This window comes from Pristis pectinata, chromosome 6 (genome assembly GCF_009764475.1).
Source record: "Pristis pectinata isolate sPriPec2 chromosome 6, sPriPec2.1.pri, whole genome shotgun sequence".
Taxonomy (NCBI): domain Eukaryota; kingdom Metazoa; phylum Chordata; class Chondrichthyes; order Rhinopristiformes; family Pristidae; genus Pristis; species Pristis pectinata.
In genome coordinates, this window is record NC_067410.1 from 21417626 (window position 1) to 21444946 (window position 27321).

At 38.4% G+C, this 27321-nt stretch overlaps 1 protein-coding gene across 1 annotated transcript; it reads right to left on the minus strand.

Moving 5' to 3' along the window:
• Positions 1-1514: 1514 nt before the first annotated feature.
• On the minus strand, positions 1515-23586 carry wnt7aa (wingless-type MMTV integration site family, member 7Aa). Its single transcript, XM_052017663.1, has 4 exons — positions 23447-23586; positions 21594-21820; positions 19321-19592; positions 1515-3605 (listed from the first exon to the last, which is right to left on the minus strand). The coding sequence occupies exons 1-4, from the start codon at positions 23515-23517 to the stop codon at positions 3126-3128; spliced, it is 1050 nt and encodes a 349-aa protein (XP_051873623.1). The 5' UTR covers positions 23518-23586; the 3' UTR covers positions 1515-3125.
• Positions 23587-27321: the final 3735 nt, after the last annotated feature.

A 27321-nucleotide genomic window follows, 5' to 3' on the forward strand; every position in this document is an offset into this window, starting at 1 on the left:
GGCAGTCTTGTGCAAAAACAATCTATCACTAAGTTGTTACCACTCCTCCTGTCCAAGCAAGTCATCAGAATGACAGTTTCAGCTGCATAATTATCACCATAAACTGTTAGCAAAGCGTTCCTTCATCCTGTTATTAAATGGTCAGACATTACAATATTACTGTGGATAATTTATCAGTTCATCTTCATAGGCCCTTGGTTGATGGGCTTAAACTAATGAAACACTGACCATTTGCCAGCTATCATTCACATTTGCCTTGTTAGATTTAGCATTCCAATCACCTCTTTCTTAAGTAAGCATGTTGTATACCTTCAGGATCTTTATAACAGTAGAACTGGAAGTACTTTAAATTTCATCTACAAAAAGATATGAACTTTATGCTATGATGTCTTTGTCAGTTTTATTTGCGAATACAACTGACTTAGAGAATAAGTTGAAAGGCTTGGATTGATCTGGGATTTAAAACATGCAGATACCTTTTTTTATGAAAGCAATGATAATGATTTATGCGTAAATGGGTCAGAGGAGAAAGGGAACTACAATGTGCAAAAACCTATTATCTTTCTTACTTCCTCACATCCAACTTATACTAATTATTTAATGTCTCGAAATACTTTTGACATTGGATAACTTTCTGTGCCATGCAAACAGGGTTACAAAAAGTTTAAATGCTGCAGAATTGAAATTATATAAAGCAGTTAATAAAGCAGCACTTCAGTATCTGACAATCATTCATAACAAAATAACTCTATGGGTTCTGATAAGATTATCAAATGGCATAATAAACATCACTGGGGTTTGGGAGCCACATGGAGGTCCATACAAGAACTCCTAACAGGCAGGCTGAATATTAGGGTCAAAACAAGGATAGATTATATTTTATCAGACTGCTGTGTGTATCCCTTATCCTTTTCTGGTCAACAGGATTACACATTTGAGAATTATTTTGTAATTATTAATTTTTCAAAGATGTGCAAAGATATTGCATTTCCCTTTTCAACAACAGACAGCTATCAAAATTGAATGTTCAGTTGTAGTAAGATGATTAGGTATACCTAAGATATGTTCCCCAGGAAACAATCTAAAAATTGAACATCAAAAAACCTTGCAAATATTTTTGAGGCAGGCACGTGAATTGTTTGAGAAAAGTGAACATTTTACAAAAACTGATAGGATTGTGTTCTATGTTTCTGAGCTGCAGAAAATGCAGCAATTTTTATGTACTTTTGGTAAAATATAATTTAGTTTTAAAGTTTAATGACAAATTAGCTGCGGTACGCTTGAAAAAACATACAATATTTACCTGTGATGTAAAGTACTACAAACATTGAGTGTATTCTTGGTAATGAAACCTTCTTGAACTCTCAGCATTCTTTATGAAAGAAATAGACCACTTTTCATTGTTGTTATAGATAACAGCTCTGTCTGTCATCTGTGTGAATCAGACATTGTGTATAGTTCTAGTTTGTACAGTCACAGTCTGAAGCTTGCTAATGACAAAATCAATCTGACACTTCCACAATATGGAGCTTTATCTCAAAGCACACACAGCACATTTGCTAGTCATAACCCCACATTTTAATGACTGACGCATGCGGGAAGCAATTTCAATTTTTTTTTCTGAAAGGGATAAATGAGTATCCAGTTAATACCAATCATGAATTCAAGCCAACTAACAAAATTGATGCTACATACCCTGTTCTTGTTTTGCATATTCTGCAGTTTGAAATGCAATAATGAGCCAGTTTGTACACACACATCCCAACAGAGCTAACCTAAGAAAGTTCGTTTGTGCATTTTGATGCATCTACCATTTGAATCTGAATTTCTCCAGCCAGTTGCTGTTCTGTCCATAAACTAATCAGTCTTAATGCTGTTAAATTCTCTCAGATCTATTACAATCAATCACAGCTTTTATGCATGTTTTAAGAAAAGTACTGGTTATAGAGTTATACAAGCAGAAACAGTATAAATAAAATATTCATATAAAAATAGTCTTTTACAAAATATATTCTTTTAACCTATGGTTCCTTTTTCCATAAGATGGGGTTTGTCTGGAGTATCAAATTTGCTTTAGTTCAAATGGTTTATAATTAGTTGATGTTTCAAAGTGGAAAATAATCAAGTTTTTGTTTGTAGGAGTTTAAAATGATCACATCCAGTTTGATGTTCCAGACAACTAGCAGCCAAACAGCAGAAGATTTACAAAAGATGCCTGCTTCTGTCAGTAAAAACCAATGGTGCAGAACACAGAATGGTCCTGCATATACAACTATTAGAAATATCTGAGCAAAAATCTAATATATACAGCCAAACAAATCCAATTCTTGCTGTATCTAAAGAAATTATTTCACAAAGAGAGTAAACCTCTTTCTTTGTAGAAATGTCCCAAGTTAAGCAGAGTTCTTTTTAAATAAATTAATATTAGTTTTTCTTTTCTCTATATATATTGTTAAATATTGTCATTACTATTTATTAATGGTGTAGTCGGTCATTCTGTCCAAGTCACCCTACCCCCACCCCACCCTCAGTCCACCATGGTGTTCTTAATGGCTGTGAAAAAATGTGACAGAAAAGAAAAAAGCTGATAAGTCGGTGTCTATGGGAAACTGAAAACAGTAATACTTGCTGAAGCCAATCCTGTGAGATCCAGACAGGCAAGACAAGCAGAAGCTTTTCACAAATGCAGAAACCTAAATCTGCATAATCCACACTCTCAGCAGAAGTCTCACAGGGGCATTGTCAACTGTGTCCTATTTATTGTCCATATTTTAAAGGTTTATGTTGAAGCCAAGCTACTGCTGATTTCACTGTGGCTCTTAACTTTGTGCCATTTTCTTTTCAGATCTGGATTCATTTCAATGGACTAATTGAAATAGGTTTTTAAGTATTTAAATTCTGTCTGAAATATTTATTGGAGATGGCAATAGGTGCTTTATCTCTTTGTAATCCAGATAGGCTTGTGAATCTGGCAATATTACTGGACAGGGATCCTCAAGCATTTTGCATTCTATAAGAGAGCGAGACAATATTTGCAAACTCACAGCCACTAGGTTGAGATGATGTGCAAACGTAGGAGTATTTCCTTTGGAGTTATGACTCTCCTCCCTATAAAAGATTCAATTTCATTTACATGTATAAACTTCTGTTCTTTCACTGCAGGTGTTGCATTTAACATAGCAGCACCAGTGGAATTTGCAATTGCACTGCCAGACTCTGGAATACTGATGAGTATTGTATCCTCGTCCGCAGCACATCAAGTCGCAACTGTTATTTTGCGAAGATGTCTTGTTACACATTCTCCCTTGTGTGCCAACACTTCCAGTGACTGGATCTTCTTCGCAGTAGTTAGGAGATTTCTCAATATACACCAAGTCTGTGACCATAGGTTTCCGATATGAAAGTGGCTTTTTAATCTTCAAGAAGACTGGCCGCTTGTTTCGGTGCGTCCTTACTGGTTCAACCTGAACTGCTTCATTGTACTTCTCTTTCAGGATGTAGCCCAGTTCTCTGAACTTGGGAAGCATTGTCCAACATGTTTTAGTGGTGCAAGATCCAGACACCCCATGGCATTTGCATTCCAATTTCATATTTTCTCCAAGGATCTGGAATGAAGGAAATGCAATACATATGACCAAACCCACAATAAAAATATCAGCTATTTTTTGTACTTGCTCCAATTTATAAGAATCTTAAATGTACCTATTACGTAAGAGTCTGGCTGGAACGGTGATGAGATTATATAAGTGGTATAGGTCAATATGTTACAGAAAACTAGATACCAGAATCAATTGATCTTCAAGGATTCAACTTTTACAATTCAGCTGAAGTATCAGAAAATGCTGAGATGCTGTCAAAATTCAGGATGACAGCATTAACATTTACAAACAGACTGTTAATGGAAGTACCTGGGCAATGGTTATTTATCTATTAACAACTTTAGTGCAGTTTCCAGCATTTCAGTTAGTTTTGTGGCAATGTTGGTATTTGATGCCTTTGTTCCATCCAGGATAAAATGAATGACTAAATCAAACCATTGCTAGGCATACACCCCACGATGAAAATAAACATATTTACTTGGTGAATTAGGAACTGGCTCGTTTGACTTTTGGCTTTGATTAGCCAGTCGTTTCTTTTTCCGATGGCAACGTACAAACCTTAACCATGTTTTGCAATAATAGGTGGCTCAATTTAGAAGCCAGGTATGGATTATGGAAAGTTCACCTCAATGTAGGTCTTGCACAAGTCTGAGGTGCATATATTCCTTCAACAAGGGGTCTGGAAGTTCAATTTTCTGTTTGCATATATCAATTGGGTTTCAGATAAAATCCATGTGAGCAAACACTTTTGAAAATATTGGTACAGTCCCCTGTGCATATGATATGTTTATGTGTGGAGCTTGCTGTACTTATACCGTGATGTCAATCAACGTGCAGTGCACAATTAAGAACGCTCTTATGAATAGCATATATAGTGGATGTAGGTGGGTGCCAGATTTGTTGAAGAGCATATCTATACCTGGGATGCTGCCAGGGAGTCCAGCAGCAGAGTGCCACTTCCTTCCTCTAGGATTGTTTTGTCATTGTCCATTTTCTTTAAATGTTTCTTTTTTCTGGGTGTTGAGGGTGGCGATGGATAGTGGTGAGTCATGAGGGGGTGTGGTTATTTGCTGTGAATGTCCAGGTTAGCAGCAGCCTGCCTGATCAATTGTTGAAGGTGTCTGGTGCCAGGCCCTGCCACACATTCTACATTTGAGGGCAAATCTGCCCCAATGTGGCCTGAGTAGTTTGAGAAGTGGTTCAGTGGAGGCAAATTTGCACTTAGCCAACTTTAGGCTGAACATGTCTAATTGTGTGCACAAAGCTCATAATTTGCAATTCTAATTAATTACCTGCATGCTTTGGAATATTGCAGTCATGCAGCTGCAATTAAAGCAAGTATGGTTCATCTGTGCAGTGGCGCTACAGTCTAGTTTTTACATGTTGAGTAATTTCTAGCCCAGAATCATTTACTCAAGATCTTTCCATGTATTGGGAATGCTTAATCCAATTCTAAGTAAGAAAAGTGAATACTCTCTCTATTTTAGGAACGTGGGTGGGGGGAGGGCACAACACATTGATGTCTGCACTTACACACTCACCTACTATATCACTGCTATCAACAAGTCAATGGACATCTCATATCAAAGCCTCACATCATTTGTTATTCTGCTGCCTTTCCACCTTTACTAGCTACTCTCCTTCCACTGTGTGGTTACACCATTTAGCCATATTCCTGCTCCTCCATTCCCAGTTGTCCTCTTGTTTTTGGTTCCATAGCTTTTAATCTTCCCAGGTTTAGAGTCAGAGTAATACAGCATGGAACAGGCCATTCAGCCCACCATTGACTATTTTTGGCACCTACCTGCATTAATCCCATCTTCCAGCACTTGGCTTGTAGCCTTCTGTGCCTTTGCGAGTCTTTGAAATGCCAACCACATCATGTTCCATAGTGTTTTTTCTTTGAACACATTTTCCATATCTGACCAAGTCTATCTGCCTGTGTGCTTGGTCATGTTTTTGTTTGATGTCACATGTGGTGACTAATGTGCGACATGTTGATATTAGTCCTGGCATTAATTTCAATGGAGGGGAATAGCTGCAAAGGACTAATGTAAGTATTTGTTATTTTTTAATTGTTTTATTTTAAGTATTTTTCCCTGTCTTTAATTGTAAAAGCTTTTATAGTTTGAATAATTCTTTTTTAATAATTTTTGTATGAGAGTTTTTAGCAGCTTTGAAATCTGACCATGCTGGAGGAGGTCTGAGCTGTCAAGGTCTTCATATCCAATTTGTGGGTGGGGCTTATTCCTACCCACACATTACCATTCGAGCACAGAAGGAAGGTCCTGTTGACACACAGGAAATTGCTGCAAGGGAAGGAACCCGCAATTTCCCACTGAGGAAACCACATGAAATAAATCTTATATCAGAGCTCAGTGGTGAGCATGGGCCACTCACCACTGACTGTGAATTCTGGATCAATATGCTTATGGAACATGTCTCCATGGCTGTCACCAACAGTTCCCTTTGGAATTACTGATGTTCAGCCATTCCAGTGGTGGTATATTCCAGACTTACACAGACCTTCCATGAGTCTGAGACTTGCTAATTGATGAAGGGGATGTGTCATTCCTCTTTGTCGGTGAAGTCCACACAAAGTTGAGCACCAGTCTTATTGAGATTCCCCAACATTACATTGAGGAATTGCCTCTATGATCCTACATCAGGTCAGACCTAGTGTAAGAGCAGATTCAGTTCAAGGGAGATTGTAAACTTGTGGATTAGGAGGCAGGTGTAAGCTTTTTAATGATTTTACTTGAGTTTAATGTTATTAATTATTTTTAAATGTGTTCTTAATTAACTAATTAATTTCAATTTATTTGTATGTTTTAATTATTTACTTAAATTTTAAGATTTTGATGTCTCAGATTTTCAAAGACATTTAAAAACTGCTAAAGTTAAGTCGTGGGTTGGACATAAGGTGAGGCTCATTCCCGATTTTGCGTTCTTTCAAAGCCTGCTAGGGCCTGAGCCTGAACCTTAATCAGCATTCAATTCAAGCTCACCAGTGTGTGGGGGACATTGAGATTAGCCCTCCATATCCAGAGGGGCTAAATGCTCGTGGGTGGGGATGGTGGACATTGACTCTGAAGAGCAGGATGGATCCAGCATGATCAACTCAATGATACTATTATTGCTTTATTCTTGACATATATTTTATATTTACTGTAATTTGTTCTTCTCAAAGTAATTAACATTGGCAAAATAAAGTTAGGATAAATACAACAAAATTTCCAATTAGACCAAATTCTCCAAATCCTCCCTCACCACCCAGCCTCAGCGTCCTTCCCTTACTAGTCTCCAGCTAACTACTCAAAAATTACCCCTTGAATATCAAGGGAGTTCCAATCCTCAGCATCATTTCCTAAAACATCCACCAATGGGTCAGTATCTTTAAAAGTTTGGACAGAAGTAGATGACTCAGGTTCTAATTCCATTTGCATTCAAGATCCTCTTAAAACCTAAGGTGTATCTTCCAACTGTTAAACTGAACCTATAGAATTATCTGAAGAAGGCACAGAAGAACATGTGGCTGGAAAGCCTCTAATTGTAGTTATTAAGTTAGTGGATAGAAAAGTGATTAGGCTGTTTTTTGGAACTTCAGTCTAATTTTCCCTCGCTGCTGTATCCAAGTTAATCTAATACACCCAAACTCATTAATCTCAGGTTATTTATTTATATATAACTTGAATAACTTAAATAAATGACATGGGATTAGTTATTTATCACTAATAAATAACTTTTTTTCTGCACCATTGTAGAATCAATAAAATGCTTCCACATAAAGATTCACAATGCTCTTAGAGGACATATTCCTCTTTATCTCAAGTTTAAGTGATCCCCCATGCCCCTAGTTTCTAAATCTGAACATGAGAAATATCTGCTACCTTGTAATTCTCCTAAGAATTTTTTATATAATTCAATGATATCATCTTGCATTCCTCTAAACCAAAGAGAGTATAGATCCATTCTGTTTAATGTTTTCTCATAGAACAACCCTTTTAATTCCAGGAATCTGTCTAGTGAGCTTTCACTGCACTGCACCCAAAACAAGTATATATTTCCTTGAATAAAGACCCCAAAAGTATATTTAATATTCCAGATGTGGGCTCACCAATTTCCTGTTCAATTGTAGCAAGATATCCTGGCACAGAAGTATTAGCTTTTTAATGGCATTAAAATAGTGTTGTAGGTCAGACTAATGCTGTTTGTAAAAATTCCATTAAAATCAAGAATTTCAATTATGAAATGGGTGCTGTGGAGTTTCCTTGTGTAATACTGTGCTGTGTCAGTTTCTGTTGAGTTCTCTCTGGCACTGGCACATAGTCTCGTAAGTGCAACCTCTACAGCCAGCCCTTTAAGTGACATGCCACAATACAACCAGCACCATTCTGGTTACAGGGCCGGTGATGCTACTTAATGAATGGATGCTGTGATTGCTGGGAAGCAATGGGAGAATGCCTCTTGTGGGATGGAGGAGGACACATTCAAAGGGACCTAAACAGGCTGGTGAGGGAACAGTGCCTGTAAGAGATATGTTATTTGTGCAAGGATGGCATGGAGACTCTCCAGGCATATAACCAGGCTCTCCAGACAAGATTGCCAGAGAGGTCTACGAATAGTGTTATCTCTGGATGCCCGCACTTTGAGGAAGTCTGCACTTTGAGGAAGTCTGCAATGCAAGCAAGTTCCTGTGCCCACAGTGCCTGCTCCTGTGGACTGAATGGCAAGTTCATGAAGTCTTCTCTCCTTGAGTAGGGAGTTTGGATGATCTCTATAACACAGCAGTGACAAGCAAACACTGAGATGTGGCAGAGGTCAGCAGCAAACTGGAATGATACTTGAGCTAGGAAGCTGAGAGTGACTGTGACTTTGAATTCAATGGGAAAAGTCATCCAGACTGTGTTTGAAGTTGCAGGAGATCACCAATCTCAGTGAGGTCCAAGTTTAAATGTTCACTTTCTAAATAGTTCAATTTCAGGGGGAAAAAAAGGTCAGTAAAAGTTGGTTGTTCTGTGACTAAGTAAGAACTTATTTACTCAGAGAACTACCAACTTTTACTAACCCATTTTTCCTGAAATTGTACTACATCAAAACTCATTGATTAACTTGCACTTCTGATTTTCACAGAGTCAAAAGGATAGGATGTGATTCAGATAGCTGACTTCTGTGGTCCTTGAGGAAAGTTGGTTAATGGAAGAACTAGTTAGCTGTGAGGGTACTAGTAAGGTTAATTATATGATCAGCAGGAGATATTTGTTCAGTTAGATGTAATTGAATGCAAATATTTCAACAACCTTCACAAAGTGGCCCGTAGTGGACCAAGGTCAAGCTATGAACAATTCAGCAATCGATGACATTTTTTGATGAGTTGGTTTCAATCTGTATGCCTGAGATACAGACCTGTGCAAGAGAGTTAGAGGCACCTTCTGGGAAAGTGTACAGTTGCAAATAGACTCTATATCTTTTGGCAAATTACTGCAGATGCTATAAATCAGGAATCATGATCATGAGCCCATGACCTGAAACATAAACTGTATCTCTCTACTGATGCTGCCTGATTTGCTGAGTATTTCCAACATTTTCTGCTTCTGTTCCTTTATATATTTTCCATATTCATGAATTTGTGGTCGACTAGTTAAGTGCTTGAAGATGAATGAATGACAATGAATAGTATGCAGAATTTGTAATCTATTAAATGAAGATATTTAGCATATGTTTGATGCTTTTGCCTTAGTCATAGAGCAATACAGCACAGATACAGGCCCTTCGGCCTAACAAGTCCATGCCAACCATGCTGACCACCCATCTAGTCTCAATTTTCTGTGTTCAGCCCATATCCCTCTAAGCCCCTCTCCTACATATCCCTATCCAAGTGCTTCTTAAATAATTCTATTGTACATGCCTAATCCATTTCCTCTGGCAGCTCGTTCCATATACTCACCACCCTCTGCGTGAAAAACCGTCCCTTTTAAATCTTTCCCCTCTCACCCTAAATCTATGTCCCCAAGAAATCTTTTCCCAGCACTTGCAGGATTGGGCTCCCCACTGCATCCTTGCCATTGCACTCATGGAGTTGAGACTGCTGATGTGGACAACCTTCATCCTCATGGTAGATTTCATCCTCTTCCTCAACCTGCTCGTCCTGCCTCCCCCCTGCTTTTCCACTAGATGTACATCCTCAGGAAAGGGTTGTATACACTGGGTAGCTAAATTGTGGAGTAAGTAAGGGATAACCACAAAGCAGGAGATCAAGGCTAGTGAATACCATAGCAAATCCCCGTGGTTATGCAAACAGCAAAATCTCACATTGAGGAGGCCAATAGCGATCTTCATTCAGCTTCTTGTGTTGATGCCATTTTCATTATCACTCATTTGCAATGTCTGGATCTCATAGAGGAGTGAGACGCCATTTCAAGAAAAGGTTTCTCTTAATCCTGCATGCTTGGGCAGTGTGACTTTTGAAAGGCAATAACTGTGGCTATCTTAGAATGAAGGAGCTAAGGCATGTGAATTGACCATGAGAATGTCACTCTGATGGTCAGCCACAAGCTGCATATTGGATAAATGGATTCCTTACAGTTATTGGGGGAGCATGAATGGCTCAATCAGTGATTGCTGGATATTGCAAAAGCATTGATGCTGGCAAGACCATTTGCCTGCTCTGACTCTCTGGCTCAGCCTCTGGGCTAAAGGAAAAGTGTATGAAGTCCTCCCTCCATGAGCCTCCTTTACTCCCATTTTTGGATTTAGAAAATACTTGCCATGGTCATTTACCAGGTGTTACCACTCTTATTGCTGGAAGGCTTAAAGCATTAGAGGAGCCACAGGAAATCAGGCACTGGGATCACATGAAAGAAGGTGTGACCTCCCTAAAAACTTGCTGAGCAGCAATCAATGAAATTTGGCATAGATCAGAAGCAACGGCTAGGAATGATCCTGAAAGTGACAGTGTCTTTGGCCTTGCCTGTCAGAGCAGTCCCCGCTCTTATGTGAACCTGTATTTGAGGACACAGAAAGGCACAGATCTCAAGGGTGAATGTCTCATTGAAGCATAGCCTGCACAGGCATTGCTTCTCAGAGAAGTCTAGATATGGGCATGGGTCCCTGCAAATCCTGGTTAGGTAAGATCTTCTGCGACAAGCCCCTCCACACTTTCTTCCATGTGGTCCCAGTGCCTGATTTCCTGTGGTTCCTCTAATGCTTTAAGTCTTCCAGCAATAAGAGTGGTAACACCTGGGAAATGACCATAGCAAGTATTTTCTAAATGTAGAAATGGGAGTAAGGGAAGGTTCAGTATTGATTTGACAGCAGGCAGACTCCAGAGTGCCAAGAAGCAAAACTGGCAAAGAATAAAAGTTGAATGTGAATGTGCCTTTAAATCTTGGAGCACAGAGCAAAAGCATTAGTAAAAGCTGGTTAGTCTGTGAATGACAATCTTTTTTTGACCAATGTGGCTCAATATCTTGCTAGAAAATGGAGTTGTACTGTTATTGTCACTGAATGCAGATTTCAATCTGGAAACAAATCAATTTTGCTAATGCAGATAGAGAAATGGTTGCTATTGCATTCTAATCCAGGTGAAACCTATTTACAATTGCACGATGCATTAATTTCTCCAGGACTGTGTGATTGGTTTTTTTTAGGCTTTTACTTTTTGCTCACAACTTGCATTCTCATCAATCCATGCATCATCAGCAAATTTGAATGCATTACGTTTGGTCCCTTTATCTCAGCCGTTAATATAGACTGTTAATGGCTGAAACTGAGCACTGATCATGAGTCATCCCAGCAGTTACAGTTTCTCAACTTGAAAATGACCCATATATTCTGTACACATTTTTTTTCTATTAACTAATCCTCTTTTAATGTTAATATATTCCTTTCAACCCTATGAGTCCTTATGTAGTAAACTTTTATGTGGCACCTTATCAAATGCCATTGGAAATCCAAAGACACTACATCCACTGTTGCCTTTTATATATCCTGCTAGCTACATCTTCAAATAACTCTTCAAAAAATGTTAAACACAGTTTCCCTTTCATAAGACTGTATTCACTTTGCCCAAACATGTTATACTTTTGTAACCAGTCTAATGGTAATGGATTACGACATTTTCAGGACAATTGGTATTAGACTATCTGACCTATAATTTCCCATTTTTCTCATCTTCCTTTCTTGAATACATATGTGACATTTACTGCTTTCCCATCAGCTGAGACCTTTCTAGATTCTAAGAAACTTGGGAAGATGACAAACATTGCAGCAGATGGTGGTAACTTTGCTGCAACTTTTAGAATCCAAGGGTCCTCAACATCTCTTCACCTCCTCAACCCCATATCCTCCTCCTGACACTGAGAGCCTTGTGACAAGCTGTTGTGATGCTCAATGATGTATCTGTGTACTTAGCACTATCTCTCGTTCTGCCTAGAATATGTCCACCACTCCCTGCCACACCCTGAACACTAGTCATATCTATAGTGTTCTTTAACACTTTAGTGTTATTTAATGAACTTTAACTATTTTTTCTTGTAATTTGCTATAATTCATTTCACTTGTATTATTAAGTCTGCATTTTTCATGACTCACTGCAAATTGTCTGTGTAATGATTATTTACAGCATTATGCCTGACTTAAAATCATTTAAAGCATTTTTAAAATCATCTACTGCACTTCCAATGTCATTTACAGCACTATTATCCATTACTTTATTATTTATGATACTTTTACTGCACCTTTAGTGTAATTTGCAACTAAGTTACCACCATTTGCTGTGAGTGTTTTCATCATCCTTTACTGTGGGTTTACCCTAATCATTGTACTTTAAGTATTTTCTGTGTACCATAAATACTACTATTTATTTGAAATTAGAATAATTTACCAGAGTTTTGTCATACACATACTATCCTTTACTCTAGCCATGTCCATATACTGTGGTTTTCCCATTATTTATCGCAGGGTACTCTGTATTTAGTAAGGCTCAAGTTCAGTATCCCCTTTAATTATCCAATAACTTTTGCTGCTCATTTATGGGGAGAACAAAGGATTCATGAAGTCTATAATATTCCTTTAGCTTCTTCTCATTCTGCTCCACTCTTAGCAACAGTATATTTTCCAATTTTCTGGTTATCTCCTAGCACATTTGCCATTTTACCATGATCATCTGCTTCCCATACCTCACTCCCTGTTTTCCGCTCTTGCTTTACTCTACAATCTCTCACACTCACTGCTATTGGAATTTTCTTCATAGTTAACCCTTCATTTGCCATCCTATTATCTTCCCGTATCTAATTCCTCCCTGAGCTAGGTACCTTTCCACTTTTCCAATCCTTCTTGTCATCTCTTGCTACTGTGTCTTTGGCAACAGAGCAAAAGTATATTGATCTTTTGAACTTAATGACTCAATGGTTTGTCTCCTTCCATTCTCAGTACACCCTCTGAGAACCTGTACTCCTTCACTACTTTTTTTAAGTGTTCCATCACTGACAAAGATATTTCCAATGACAAGATCCTCAGCTTTGGAATTCCTTTCTACCTCTCTACTTCTTTCCTCCTTCGAACCCATCTCTTTGGAAAGTTTTTGATTATCTGCCTTAATGTCTTTTTCAATGGGCTGGAATCAGTTGTTAGATCAGTAGCATTCCTGGGCATGGTATCTTGGGTCATTGTAACTATGTAAATGGAAATTGTTGCTGTGGATAGAACCAGTTTCTGGATCCTGACCTTGAATATCTTGCACCCAATTTATTTTCAACGCCATCTCGCTCCTTCTAAACTCCCCTTCCAGCACTCAACCAACAACAGCCCTTTCTGAAAATAGACCTTGGGGTTCCAAACCACCTCTCCCATTTGTGCCTCAAATCACCCCGTTAAACACAGAACCCAGCATCAGTGCTCCAACATCAAAGGACTGTCATCTCACCAATATTTCCACAACTCTCCTACCTTCCCATGCCTTCCCCATGGCTGCTAATCTTCTCAAACCTCTTGGACCACCCTCTCAGTGCATTGAGATTTTATCACCTCACCTCACCCTTAGTGCTACTCCATCCTCCTACTCATGTATAATCTGGAACAATTTCCCTGTAAACCTTTTAGTATATACTGTAGCATCAAATTTGTTTCATTGTAAAACATGCTCTTGACAACTATTAATGCATGATTTACAATCTGATTGGCAATAGGACACATTTGTATAATGTATTTTCAAAAGTGTTGCCAATATTCTCAAATGTTGTAAAAAAAACTATTCAATCACCACAAAGCAATGACCTTAATAACGCAATGGTTGATAAGCAGCCAATAGCGACACATTATCTGGCTCTGAATGAACATCATGGGAAATCCTCTGATGTAAGAATTTTGTCAATGTCATACAAGACATAATTAAACTATCAAAGTGTATAAAAAATGACAAAGACAAACAATAATGTCATATTAGTTTCTTCTAATTGTATCTTGTACTTTATAAGCCAATCAGAAAACCTTGGCCAGAAGAAGCAGGAAGTTAACCCTTCCATTAAGACCAAGAGTGAAGCAAAATTCTTTCTTTGCTTGTCAACTGAGACAGGAATTTAGTCCCAAACTTGCTCCCATTTAGACAAAACAATTCCCCATCCACTATGTGTATACAGCTGTGCACGAGATGAAACTTACCCACATCAATAGTGAGAAAGGTAAGTACAATAAAGATGAATATATTCCCTTATCTCTTCTGCCTCTTCCAGGTGCAGTCCGTCCATATTCAGGTACAATAATTCAGGGGCCTCAATTTTTTTTAAAATTCCTATGGATTGGTAAAAATCCATGGACACAACTAAAGCAACAGCAATTTCTCAGCAACAACTCATTTAGATATTTACTTTTTAGAGCAGAAAAACAACACCTAGGCACTTCATAGGTGGGGAAAAAAGACACTGAGCCAAACAAAGCGATATTAGAAGGGATGACGAAAGTTTCATCAAAGAGGGATTGTTAAGAACAACAGCTATAGGATGAGGTCGAAGGTGTTAGAAAGGATAATTGGACATGGAGGCAAGATAACTAAAAAAAATGGCTACCAATCTTGGGACAAAGGGAGATGCATAAATACAACACTGGAGTTAAAGAATGGAAAGCTCAGCAGCTTCTAGATATAAAGACTGTGTCCCAGAGAATTTGAGGAATGAGGCAATGGAAGCACAATAATTAGTAATTTAAGATCAAAGTACTGGAGGATAAAGGACCAATGTAGATCAGCAAGGACAGGCTGATATGTGAAAAACATAAGTGGGGAAGAAACATTGAGGATGAAAGCATCTTATGGAGATGGAAATAAACAGTCTTTGGGATGGAGAGAACTTTGGGGTCAGAACATTAGTTCAGGGTCAAATGCGACAGTGAGGAAATGAAAGGAAAGGTTGGATTATTATGCCCAATGTTGAAAGATGAGGTAATAAGGGAAGTCAGAGTTCCCTTATTATTACATTTAGATAGGAGAAAGGGCAAATTGATCAAGTCAAACAATGGAGGAGCATGTCAAAGTTTACAGGTTTAGGAGGACATGGAAGGATGATGCACTCTTGCCAGGGTTACTGAAAATCTCTTTTTTTTAATATCTAATTTTAATGAGACTATCTTAGTATTGTCGAGGGTTGAAAACCTGTTTAAAGAAATTCAGGTGGAGTGGTTGAAGAGGCTAAATGAATGTGAGAGGCAGTATGTTTAAGAAGTTGTTGATGGAATGATATTTTTGAAGGACACAATGCCTATATATTTTGAGGAGAGAGGGATGACAATATTTTTAATACTGCTTGCTATTGTGATATCTAGGATGGGAAGTTGGGTGGCTAACACGTTAGTGAAAATCACAGGCCCAAACATCCCAAATTTCAGAGCTATCATCAGGAATCAATATGAATGATTATTGTGTGAGATAGGAAATCAGAGCACACTGTTTCCTTAACAATCCACTCTTCATTTGACATTCTGAAAAGGTCATCCCATTCTGAAAAGATTATCTGACTATAAAAAGATCTCCATAAACCTTGTTGAAGCTGTTTCTCATCTATACTAGCCTTTGCTCCTGTCTTGTTAGCTCTTGGCTAGCTGCACCAAGAATGGTATCAATAAAATAACTTGATATCCCAGAAAGCTTCAGGTCAGCATGTTTTTGCAGCTGTTTGATAAATTCCACATCATTCAAAGAATATTCTATTGCTTTCAAATCCACTGCTACCTCTAAGGCACAAAAGTACGTCCCAAGATCCTTACAATGATTGCCTCCAAAGCCTAAGGATCTCTGACAGACAGATCTCCTCCTTCTGTTCAGTATCCAGCTTCATATCAGCAAAAAACACAGAAAACTTGACAGAAACTTGAATGGCCAGAGGCCGCTACATAATAACAAAGGAATGGATAAGATATAGAAGCTGCTCATTAATGCAGCAGAATCCAAGAAGGCAACCAACATTTTATATATTTATGCATCATAAAATCCTGTCAGTTTGGGCTAAATGAGTTCTGAAGGGGTTGTTGCTATGGATGGACATATAAGCAGGCTGTGCACCTCTGAATGATTACAGACCATAAGGGCCAAGCCAGTTTCTTGCCTGCATTAGTAAATGTCCAAGGGCCCACAATCTTCTATCATCAGCAAAACAAAATACCAGTATTGCATCCAAACAATTAATATATGGCTGGAGTGTACAGAAGTCTAAACGTTCATCTTTAACTTTGTCTTAAGGTCCCAATTTCTATAATGTATTTGGATGAATAGGGGCTTCGGGATGATTACATTAATTTAATACTATTAGGTTTCATAACTCATAATATAACTAATTAATACCTAAGGACTCTGAGAACTAGTATATCAGAGAAACAGACAACACTGAGGAAAGAACTTTCCCATCAAAACAGTACATTATGATTTTCCATGTGGTCATCCTTGTAGACTCTGTGAGAAAATTGGGGTAATTATTTACAAATTAGGAATAAAATATTTTACTGTAATTAACGTTGTACTATAATGGCAAAATTACAGTGGATGCAACATTGTGTTATTTTCACAATAACATTAAACATGGGAACAAATGAGGGAGATGATTTATTTCATTGATTTCTTTTTCCTTTGGAACGATATGCATCAGAATCACAACAGTTAAGTGCTTTGAGTATTTCAAATATTTTTTCCTCCATTGCTCTCTCTTCTCTGCGTATCCACCATTCTTTGTTTGCATAGGTTTTTCCTAACTTTTTTAACCTTGAACCTACATTATACCCATGCCCCAAAGCCTGCAGTCTTAATTTATTTTGAAATAATGCTGTGAGCTAATCATTGTAGCACATTTTAGAAAGTTCAATGTCTTTTACTTTCTTTCAAGGATAGACCAGTTTTTTTCTCGCCTTTTCTCCCTACGTAACAGCACTGCAGGAGTACCTTCATCATCACTTTCTCAAGGATTAAAGATGGCCAATGAATGCTGGCCCTGCCAGCAACACCCACATCGGTCTTTGATGAGAGGAGTCAGCATCATGGCCCTACTCTGTGTTCCCTTCAGAGCTTGAATGATTCCCTTGCATCTCAATGATTCAAACTGACTGCAGGACTCAGAGTGCAGCCTGACCAGAGGTCTATATAGTGCGACAACCTCAGAATTAATCTCTGCTGAGTTGGAACGAGAGCTCAGCATTCCAATTGCTTTGTTTGTTGCTGCAATGACTATGTGTTAAATTTATCATCGGTCCCAGGTTGTGCCCTTTTTAGCTAGTTCATTTGAATATGAATACACTTTAATTAATTGCATGCCATAAAAGACTTTGACACTTGTATCTTTTTAATTTCTTTTGCCATTGTTTGACTGAATCTTTAATTTTTTCAATGTTCTTCTGCTTCATCAGCCCCACCAAGTAATCTTAGCTTTTCAGTTTAGTTATCTGTGAAATTGAAGAGCTAGCATTGTATTTTAGCTAGATACTGAGTAGTAGGGGCTAATTTCATCATGCATCTCTCTAGTCAATATCAGTTCACCAACTATACTTGGTGTTTCAGTCGTTTCCTGAACAAAGTTTTGCCTTAAGTTTAATAGTTATCATACAAAGCTGTATTGAAGACTTTATGGCTTAAATAACTGTTTTGCAGTGTATACTTGGAATGTCACTTCCTCAAAGACAAGAATGTTTGGAAAGTAAAAATTGTGTGCTGTTGTGTTATGTCACTGTGGAACATGATATTATGATATTGCTATAAAGTAGTTGTGGAAGCAAATTATATGGTCAGCGAAAGGTGATACCATAGCACCCTAAGGCATTCACAATTTAATTTTAATTATTTTAAGGTGAAAAATGTTGAAATAATGGTTTATGATATATTCAATTAGAAAACATGGTTGTTATGGTTGAGAATATGGAATGATGGATAAACAATTTTTCCTCTGACCACACATTAAATGACTTGTGTTATCAGTTTACAGAGTAATTACTTTGAATTTTGGTAAGATATTTGCTTTCAAATCTGGCATTTTGAAATTCTTATTTTTCATGTGACTTTTATACATTCAATATGCTCACATTCCTATTCATCATTGTTCCACTTGTATTAAATATCATTGTGATAAAATGAGAGGCTTTGCTAATTCCTCCCACTCCCAAAATATGAAAGGATTGTTTATTTTTTTCTATGATGATGGTAATATATCCATCTATGTGGAAATTACCATGAAATTTTCTCTACTGGGTACTTATAAAGTAATAACTACTTCATCTAAAATATATTTTGATTCAAAATATTCTTTATAATCTGTGAATCAGCATTTCATTTAAAGAGGAATTGTTATTTCAGTACCTTGAATATGAAAGTCTACAAGCCCAGCTCAAAATAAATGCACCATTAGATTGAGTGTCTCTGTTGGTATTTATACATGTCCCAGACTGATGAAGCACAAGGAATAAAAGGTTGTAAAATCAACTGGTGTCAGTGAAAATCAATCAAAGCAACCACGTTACTTTGTATCGCTGTACATTCGCAGCTTGGTAGCCTAATGCCATCTTCAGAAATGATGCTAGCTTGTAAGCAATGTCTGAAGCAGCAACAGGCATTCCATATCCAATCAGCCCACCCAAATCTAATTAAGGAGACAAAATTGCAAAGTTTCAAAGATCAGAAACTATCTTAGGAGTTCAGCTCTTAAAATGCATCAAGTTTGTGAAAATGCTATTAACTCATCATGCTTAAATACTACTTGGTAATTTGAAATGAAACCATGAAAATGCCTCCATGTGATGATATACTATCTTCATCTTAAAATTATTTCTACCCTATGCTATCTCTGTTACAGCAAGAAAATATAATATTGAATACTTGAAAATATCCTTAGCAACTTCGGAGTTATCTGCAATGCATTCAGCAATAAATCACCTTTAACATTTTCTCTGCCCTGTATGATTGGTTGTAATTAATTATGCAATGCAGCTCCTTGAAACATAAGGAACAGATGTGTTCCAGAATTCCAGACTAAAGTAAAAAGCCTTTTAAAATGGCTCTACGTGTATCATTTTAGCAAAATCTGTTTACCTTGGATAATGGAGCTTTGCATATGCTATGTCATTGATGATGATATTTGGGAAATACCTAAATTTTGTAACCTATTATTTCATTACTTCAGTCATTTAAAAAATCAGTAATTAGAATATATACATACAGTAACAATTTCCATTTAAGATGAGCAGCTATAATTCTTACCTTTCGCCCTGCCTCATTGTTGTGCAGGTTCATAAGAGTCCTGGCATTTTGTTTGATTTCTCTTGCATCCACAAACACCTTGGAGAATCCTATTCCATATCTGATGTCTGCAGAACAGCCTCCCCATTTCCAGCCTTCTTCCTGATTGTAGTGACCCTGCTTTTCTTTGTCACAGCCACAGTCACTCAGGTTTCCCTGGGTGCATGCCGCAGTGATAGCATGAGCTACTCCAGCAGCAATAATAGCATAAGTGAAGGCTGCTTCTCTGCTTCCTGAAATCAAGACATTTGGGCACAATTATTAATATGCTGATAGACCAGTGATAATAATAGCATTTTATGTTTTACAATCAGACACACATTAAGGTATTGTGCTAAGTTTTACTCTATAAAATAATACTTGGCAGAGGTGAAGTTGTTAAATCTCCATAAATATATCAAATTAAAATCACAGTTTGCTTGATGTCTGCCAAAATCCAAAATGACATAATGAATTATGTGATAATGTGCATAATGCTTAACAATTTTGCATTTATCAAATAAAGGAATTAAACGACTTTAATTATGCCAGCAGCAAATGGTTTCAAGAAACTGACATTAATTTCATGTTTAAAAAATGGATTCAAGATTACTTTTTGCCTAAGCTTTATAGTTATTGCCTGTTCCAGCACATCATCAGGCACAGAACATACATCTAATTTGATAGACTATCTCTGACATATATTTCTCTGTCAAAGATGGTTTCTTCCATTTATTGTGACTTCCTTTTGTAAAGGTCTTTTTTCTATATACTAGTATGCTTAGCACTTTAAATGGGTTACACACTCATCAATGAAGTACTAAATGCCAAGGTGTGGCCTTGATTGTTGTCATTTGACTTCTTAGCCACAATTGTGAAATTACAGTGATTGTGCATTAAATGTATTTTAACTGAATATTTCACATCTGAATAAAATTCAAAAGGCGTGAACTCTAGGAGGAATGTCACAGATGACAGAATCATATTTGCAGATTTAGGAATAAGCTGGGGGAAGCCACCTCAGTCTTCCCCAGAGCAATAACCTCTGCAGTTAGTATTGCATAATGGCCCATGATTTGAATTATTGGAAAATGTTTCTCTGTTATGTTGTTGTTTGTGCCACTCCCTTTTTTACATTCTGAATGAATTCTATCTTTAGTAGGAAATAACTGTATGAGAAATAATAGTTTGCTGCTGTGCTGCTTGAGTCTGTGCCAATGAGATTAGAAATATTTATACAGAAACATAAACTGTGGGGGTATAAACTAGATATATAGAAACAGAACATGTGATTTACAATTGCACCCTTTATTTGGCATGGTTAAAATGCAAGATAAGCCATGCATACTGAAACAATGGCTGTATGATTCGTAATGGATGATGACTTGCTCAGTTAAATAGGTTAAGGACGGTAGCAAATGTTACACCTTAACTTCTTTGAAGTCAAATTTGATAAGTTCAGTGCTTTATGCACCTAAAAGTCAATAATCACCAGGTGTTTCAAAGAACAACTATTCTGTACCTGTGGAGAACTCTGAAGTTTGACAATGATTTTAATAAACTGCCCCGACTAAAATGACTGATAACCTGTGTGTGCTGTAACCAAGAAACAAGCCAGTCCTGTTGAATCACAGCCAAGGGTAGGAGAGTAGGACTACTGTTTGAATGAACTTGGTTAAAGTGACTGAAGAGTGAGGCACTATTTATGAACCATCAAAGCAACTTAACTACAATAGAAAAGATGTACACCTGTGGGAAGTAAGGTGGAAATAACCTCTTGATTGTTTTGATTCAGAGAAATCCAAAACATGCAAATCTTGGATCCCTACAGATGAAAGAACTGTACAAACTACATTATTAACATTAGATAAGATTTCTTAATTAAAACAGAACCAAGGCAAGTTGCCATTTTGCCAGTTTCTCTGATGGCCTCTTGAACAAATACTGACTGTTACAGTGACAACCACAAGATCTGTGGGCCCATGCTTGTTCAAAATTGTAATAAACCGGAATTATGATGTTTTGCTCAAAGTTCTAAATGTATTTCACATTTTCCTGTTTCTGGTTTTAGATTGTGATTCTTTCATTTAACCTATTCCAGGTATTTAAATTGACCAAAGATTCGAGCTTGTATAGCTATTTTTTAAGGAATCTTGCCTGTATATTTGGCACAAGGTTATATTTACATGCCAATGGTCTTATATCAGATAGTGACAGATTGGAACCGATAGCTGATTTTACATTAACTAACGTACCCACTCTGAGCTCCTTGCCAAAGACAGTTCTTTCGCCGAGTGCAGAGCAGTTCCACCGACCGTATCGGAACTGGAATTGACACTCGTTGATTCCCATCTGAGCCCCTTCTCCGATGACGATAATGGCATCGGGGCGGCTCTGACAGATCGCCCGCTGACGGGGCGCCAGTCCCGGAATCTTGCTGCAGATTATGTTCGCTCCCAGCGCCACCACCGATGAGAATCCGCTGTGGCAAATATAAGCACACATTGAATGAGAAAGCAACACGACAGATATTTATTAACCTCAAACACGTATTTCACACCACAAGTACAACAGGGCCCTCCAAAATCCTCGGAATTTTTCCCGGTAACTTGCACAATGCCATTTTAAAAGATTTTTTCTCATTTTCATGGGTTCAGGTAGATTTAGACAGCATTTTCTTAACTTTGCCTGAAGGCGATCAAAGTTGAACATCGCAAGAATTAGACAACGTAATTTTGAACAGCATTATTATTGACTTTCAAATCCTCCTTTCTAACTATGGTCGTCCCTTATTCCCACTGCTGTGTTTGTTGGGATTGATCTGACCATCTTCTGAGAATTTGCAATTGAAGGGTCAATTGATGAACTCTAGTAGTTTGGAGCCTCCATTCATTTTAGGAATGGTAACTATGTCCGCACTGTGAAGCAAAAGGCGAACCAACGCAATTACCGAGATTATGGAAACCGTGTACGAAAAATATACTGAAATATACATCCGTAAACAATACATTACATTTGAAGGGCAAGTTATGCAGCTCACTGAACATGAAGCATGCAACGTGGTTGAAAGTAACCTGTGCATCAAGACGCACCACGATTCAAATAAAACGTACCTGTGTACCTATCAATGTATTGAATGTAAAACAAATTTAGCTGGTGGATTGATTGGAATGATACTGGACTGTAATGGAGCGGTTGTGGAGCAACACACAAAATGCTGGAGGAACTCTTGTGGCACTTGTTTCATCCATTCGCTCCCCCTTTACCTTTCCTTATGCATATAGTTTATGCTCCCGTGTTTGGAAGGCTGTGTTACTCGAGGTGCATCGGTGAACCCCACGGTCAAAGCGGGAAACAGTCGGGTTAGATGTGGGTGGCAGAAGGTTCTCATCTGCACATACTGATTGAACTATGGCACCGGCGACTGTGTAAACCACAGCCGTCCCATTGTCCTCCGTTGGAGCCGAGTCTCCATTCTCGAGTTATGTGGGTCGGGGTCGGCAGCACCCGAACCAGATCATCGGGGAAAGCAGCAGCCTTTCCTGATCACTTGCTACCCCACAAACATTATATTTTTCAGAAAGGCTAAAGTGACCAAAGGGATCCCGCCAGCTATTCCTACTTTATTCTGCTTGAGATTGATCCGTTCCAATATACTCTATAAACTATAACACCTGGTAAAGTTTGAGCCCAGAATGGATTCTGCAACACGGTACACTTTTTTTGCTCCATTTTGCCTTTCTGTGATATAAAATGCTAACATTGTTTTGCCCTCCAGTGTTCTACGGCAACGCAGCAACACAGGTGTCTATCCACTTTTCCTGCTACATTTAAGCGCTGAATTTACAATTAGATTTGCACAGATATGCTTCCATTCATTTGCGATAGAATACACTCCCCTCCCCACCTCATTCCCCGCCACCCTCACTTGCAGCTAACGAGCATTAGGCAAGCGAAACACTGCTCGATAGTGTTGAAGAGTTAACCATCCCAATCACACAGCAGGCATTGTTATTATAAACACAAAAACATAATCACGCCGTCAAAGCTTGCAATGAAAAACACTGGCACGTCTGGGCAAGGCAAACTTTCCCCGAAAGCCACTTACCCTATTTTAAGGTACACGATTCCCACGCAGAGGAAAATATGAAAGAGCCAGCGCCTGGTTTTTCGGTTCATGCTGAGGAGTATTTTTGTGCGGTGGGCTGCGATTCCTCCCGTGCTGATTGGAGTCCCAGGCAGAGACAGTCCAAGGTATTCAGAGACAAGCCAACCCTTGTGAACTCAGTCACAGTGCACTCAAAGTAAAACCGTCGTAAATTGTAAATCCCAGTGGAGAATTGATATCCCGCACTCTTTTTGTTACAGATTATCCATCATCTGTATGCATGTCACGCGTTTCCAAATTGAAATGGGCGGCTGGGTGAGAGATCGCACTGGATCGCAGGCTTTCGCCACAATGAGACCTGGATCTTCCTCCAGGTTCTATATATCTATCTCATCTATTTGGGCGTGTACGTTCGGAAAACGCAGCAGACCCACAAAATACCTTTTGAAAGTACACACTCACCTTTTATTCCGGGGGAGGGGTGGGGTGGGGGCCAGGGGTTTGCCAACGAAGGTCGTGCAGAATTCTAACAAGTTTCCATTTTTAAAAGCGGAACTGAAGTGCAAGCAAGGCACCAATGGATTTCCTCCAGAGTATCCTGCACCCACAAGTTAGATAAGATTAGGAACCTTAATATGAACTTGTTTTAATTATTTGGGTAGGACAATCTAATAAGATATTTTCATCGCTGGTGTATCGCGCACGCTATTGAGCGCTGCTATTGTGATCTATGTCAGCTTTATCGACTTTTAAAGAGAGTCTTTCCCCTAGATAAACATTCATTGACGATTTATCACATGAATTTTACAGTTGTTTGCCGCAAAGAACTTAGTGCTAACGATGAGGAGTTTATGAAGTAAAGATTTCCTTATCCTGTGTGATTTTTTTTTAAAAAAGGGGACTGAGGCACTTGTGTGACTGAACCGCCCAGCGCGCCGCCCTCTGACTACGAGCTGGGTCCTTTCCACTTGTTAGATTTTTATAGTCTTCTAAATCCCCTCCCCCACCCCCACTTCACATTTTGAGTCTGGATTAATAAATTACCCTTCTATATTTCTGTCACCAGCCGATCCTACTCTTTCAAATATTGTTCGGCTGAATGAGCTGCTCACTCATTCAGCACCCCGGCAAACTGTACGCGGAGCTGTCATTACAGGACAATCTAGAAGATGGTGGCTGCCGTATAGATTTAAATAGCACTAACTGCCCTGAATAGGAAAGGGCTCGGATTGCTGGGCAGCAATTCAACTCAGTTCAAACACCCAAAGAATTCGGTTGTTTTGAACCAATTATCCCATTCAAGTTCATCAGACAAAAAAAACCCATACTTAGTCTGTTTCATAATCGAGACATTTGACAATCAGACTGACTACATTTCAGGGGCGAAGTGTTTACAGAAATTACAAACGCTTATTTTGCTTATATGTAATGACCTAAAACCAATAAAGCGGAAATAAAAGTTGGCTAAATAAAACATTGGAAATCCACAGAGTCCAGCGGACAAACCTGCATTTTCAATTCCTCCTTATAGGCAGGATTGTCCAAGCTTCAGTACTGGCCCCAGTTTGTGAAATCCGTATATTCCGGACAATTGGTGTGGTGTGGACAAACCCGATAGCATCCGATCATTTCCGACTGATTAACACGTGGTTTGCAATGAGTATGGATTATTTGAGTGGATATTTTGTTCCTGTTAATGTTGTTAATTTAGCATTCACAGTGAAAGCTCAGAGTTAAAACGTAAAACCGATTGTTATATACTGGGGTGGCAATGTTGTTTGAACTGATCTTCCTCTACTATAACGATTCTCATTTATTTTGAAAGAAACTTTCCATGATATTACGCCCTGAATACAACATCCATTAAACATCTCCACCAGTTAGGGAGACATCAATAACTTTTAAGTTAACTTATAACTTATTACAAATGAGCTATCCAGTTCTGCTTCTCCTGTGAAGATGCTTCGCTTTTCGTGTTGCCCATGACAAATCCAAATCGCCCCAGCTAATTATATTCGATAAAAGCAGAGAGCAGGAGTTTCACCCCTTTCAATGCAGCTACCATTGGAACGGGGCAGCTCGCTGGTTAAGTCGGCCAGTGACGGTGCTCGTGTTCTTCGGCACAATTTGGTCTCCATCACCGGTCGCCTAGTGCTAGCTGCCTTTTGCTAAACAACATCACTGGAAGAAACCTTGATGTTACTTATAGCTCCCACCACACACACACACACACACACACACACACACACACACACACACCACCATCTCTCTCTCTCTTTCTCTCTCTCAGACTTCAAAGAAAACTTATGACTTGGACATATTTTACGACCTCTCATGGAAACCTTGCGTTTCGCGAAATTAATCTGATTCAACTCATCATTCAGTAACCATGCGCAGTACAAACAACATACTTTGCAACTAACTTTTATTTGTTGCACCTTATATTTCGAGGTGCTGATTCGAGCACCAAGCACACCTTAGTGCCACTAGTTGACGGAGAATACAAATTAATGCAGATAAACAACGGGGTTAATGGATGTTGCGTAATCCGATGAAGGTCGCTGCAAAAATGAGGAAAATATAGAAGGGGATAAAGCAGTAGCGGGGGGAGCACTTCTTAAAGTATGTAATAGAAATCAAACATTGTACTGTTGCAGTTACACTGCAGACCTGCTCAAAGGCAGATATCTATAATACGAAGAATCTAAGCTCTTGCCTTGCTGGGCTGCACAGGTGCCTCGGTGGTAAACTGGTATGAATTCATGTTCCTATCCATTTCGATATAAAATACTGATAAAAGCAGATGTTGGTATATTGATTTAGGATTTATTGACAGCAAACCAGTATCGCTGCAAATACCTACTTCCAAAAGCAAAGCCATCAAATAAGAAAAATCATAAGTCTGGTTGAGTTACCACAGATTTGGGAGTCTAATTAACAGGGGTTGTCTGACCCCCAAATGGGTGCACTGGTGTAGAAATGAAATGTACTGGAGGCAGGAGTCTGAGGGGATGACACTGGACTGTAGTTTGAGAATCATTCTCTCAAAACCTACAAATGTTAACTTTTGATGTATTTCACTGTGTGTTTCAATGTTCATGTGACTAATAAAGATATCTCATCTCATTTTATATTATCTTAACTGTGGTTTAGAGCTTTTAACTTCCCATGGCATTTAGCCGATTCCATTCCAAACAAAACAGGTGCTGAGATGCCCAGATGCTAAAAGTGACCACCAACTACGATTAAGTAGAACTCCACCCTGTGCCCAGTTCAAAAGCACGAGTCAAACCCAAGGCCAATCTGGGGTCAGATCGAACCTGACAGCGATTTGCTGCCAAATTTGCATAACATGTACCCCAACTCACTTTTCCCAATTAGATGAATCAGTATGACTCTGATCTTGTACTTAAGTTAAGGATAAGTGTGGTCAGATGATGAAGTTTCAGTTTAGTAATAGATAAACTTTATCATAGGACTGTGGATATCTAGACAGGAATGCAAAGTCATTTTAGTATAGTGTATTGAAATAGCAAAGTTCAAGGTTAATACTGTGGGAGCAGTATAGTGTTAAGTTAATGTGAAAGTGGACACTATAATGAAGGTAAGTAGGTTTAACACCAGACACCGTGACAATCGGTGTAGGATTAGTGTACAGTGCCCTCCTAAGGATTTATTTGAAAATCACATAATTTGCAAGAGGTGCGTTGGGGGAATGTTTTAGATGTTTATAAAACGTCATGTATCAATTGTCTCAGAATATTGCCATCTTTCCATTTATGTATTCTGTCAGACAGAGAAATGGGGGTAGTAGTTTGCGGAAAAAGAATATCGAGACCCCCTCGGGAGAGTAGATAATGATTTATAAACATTCG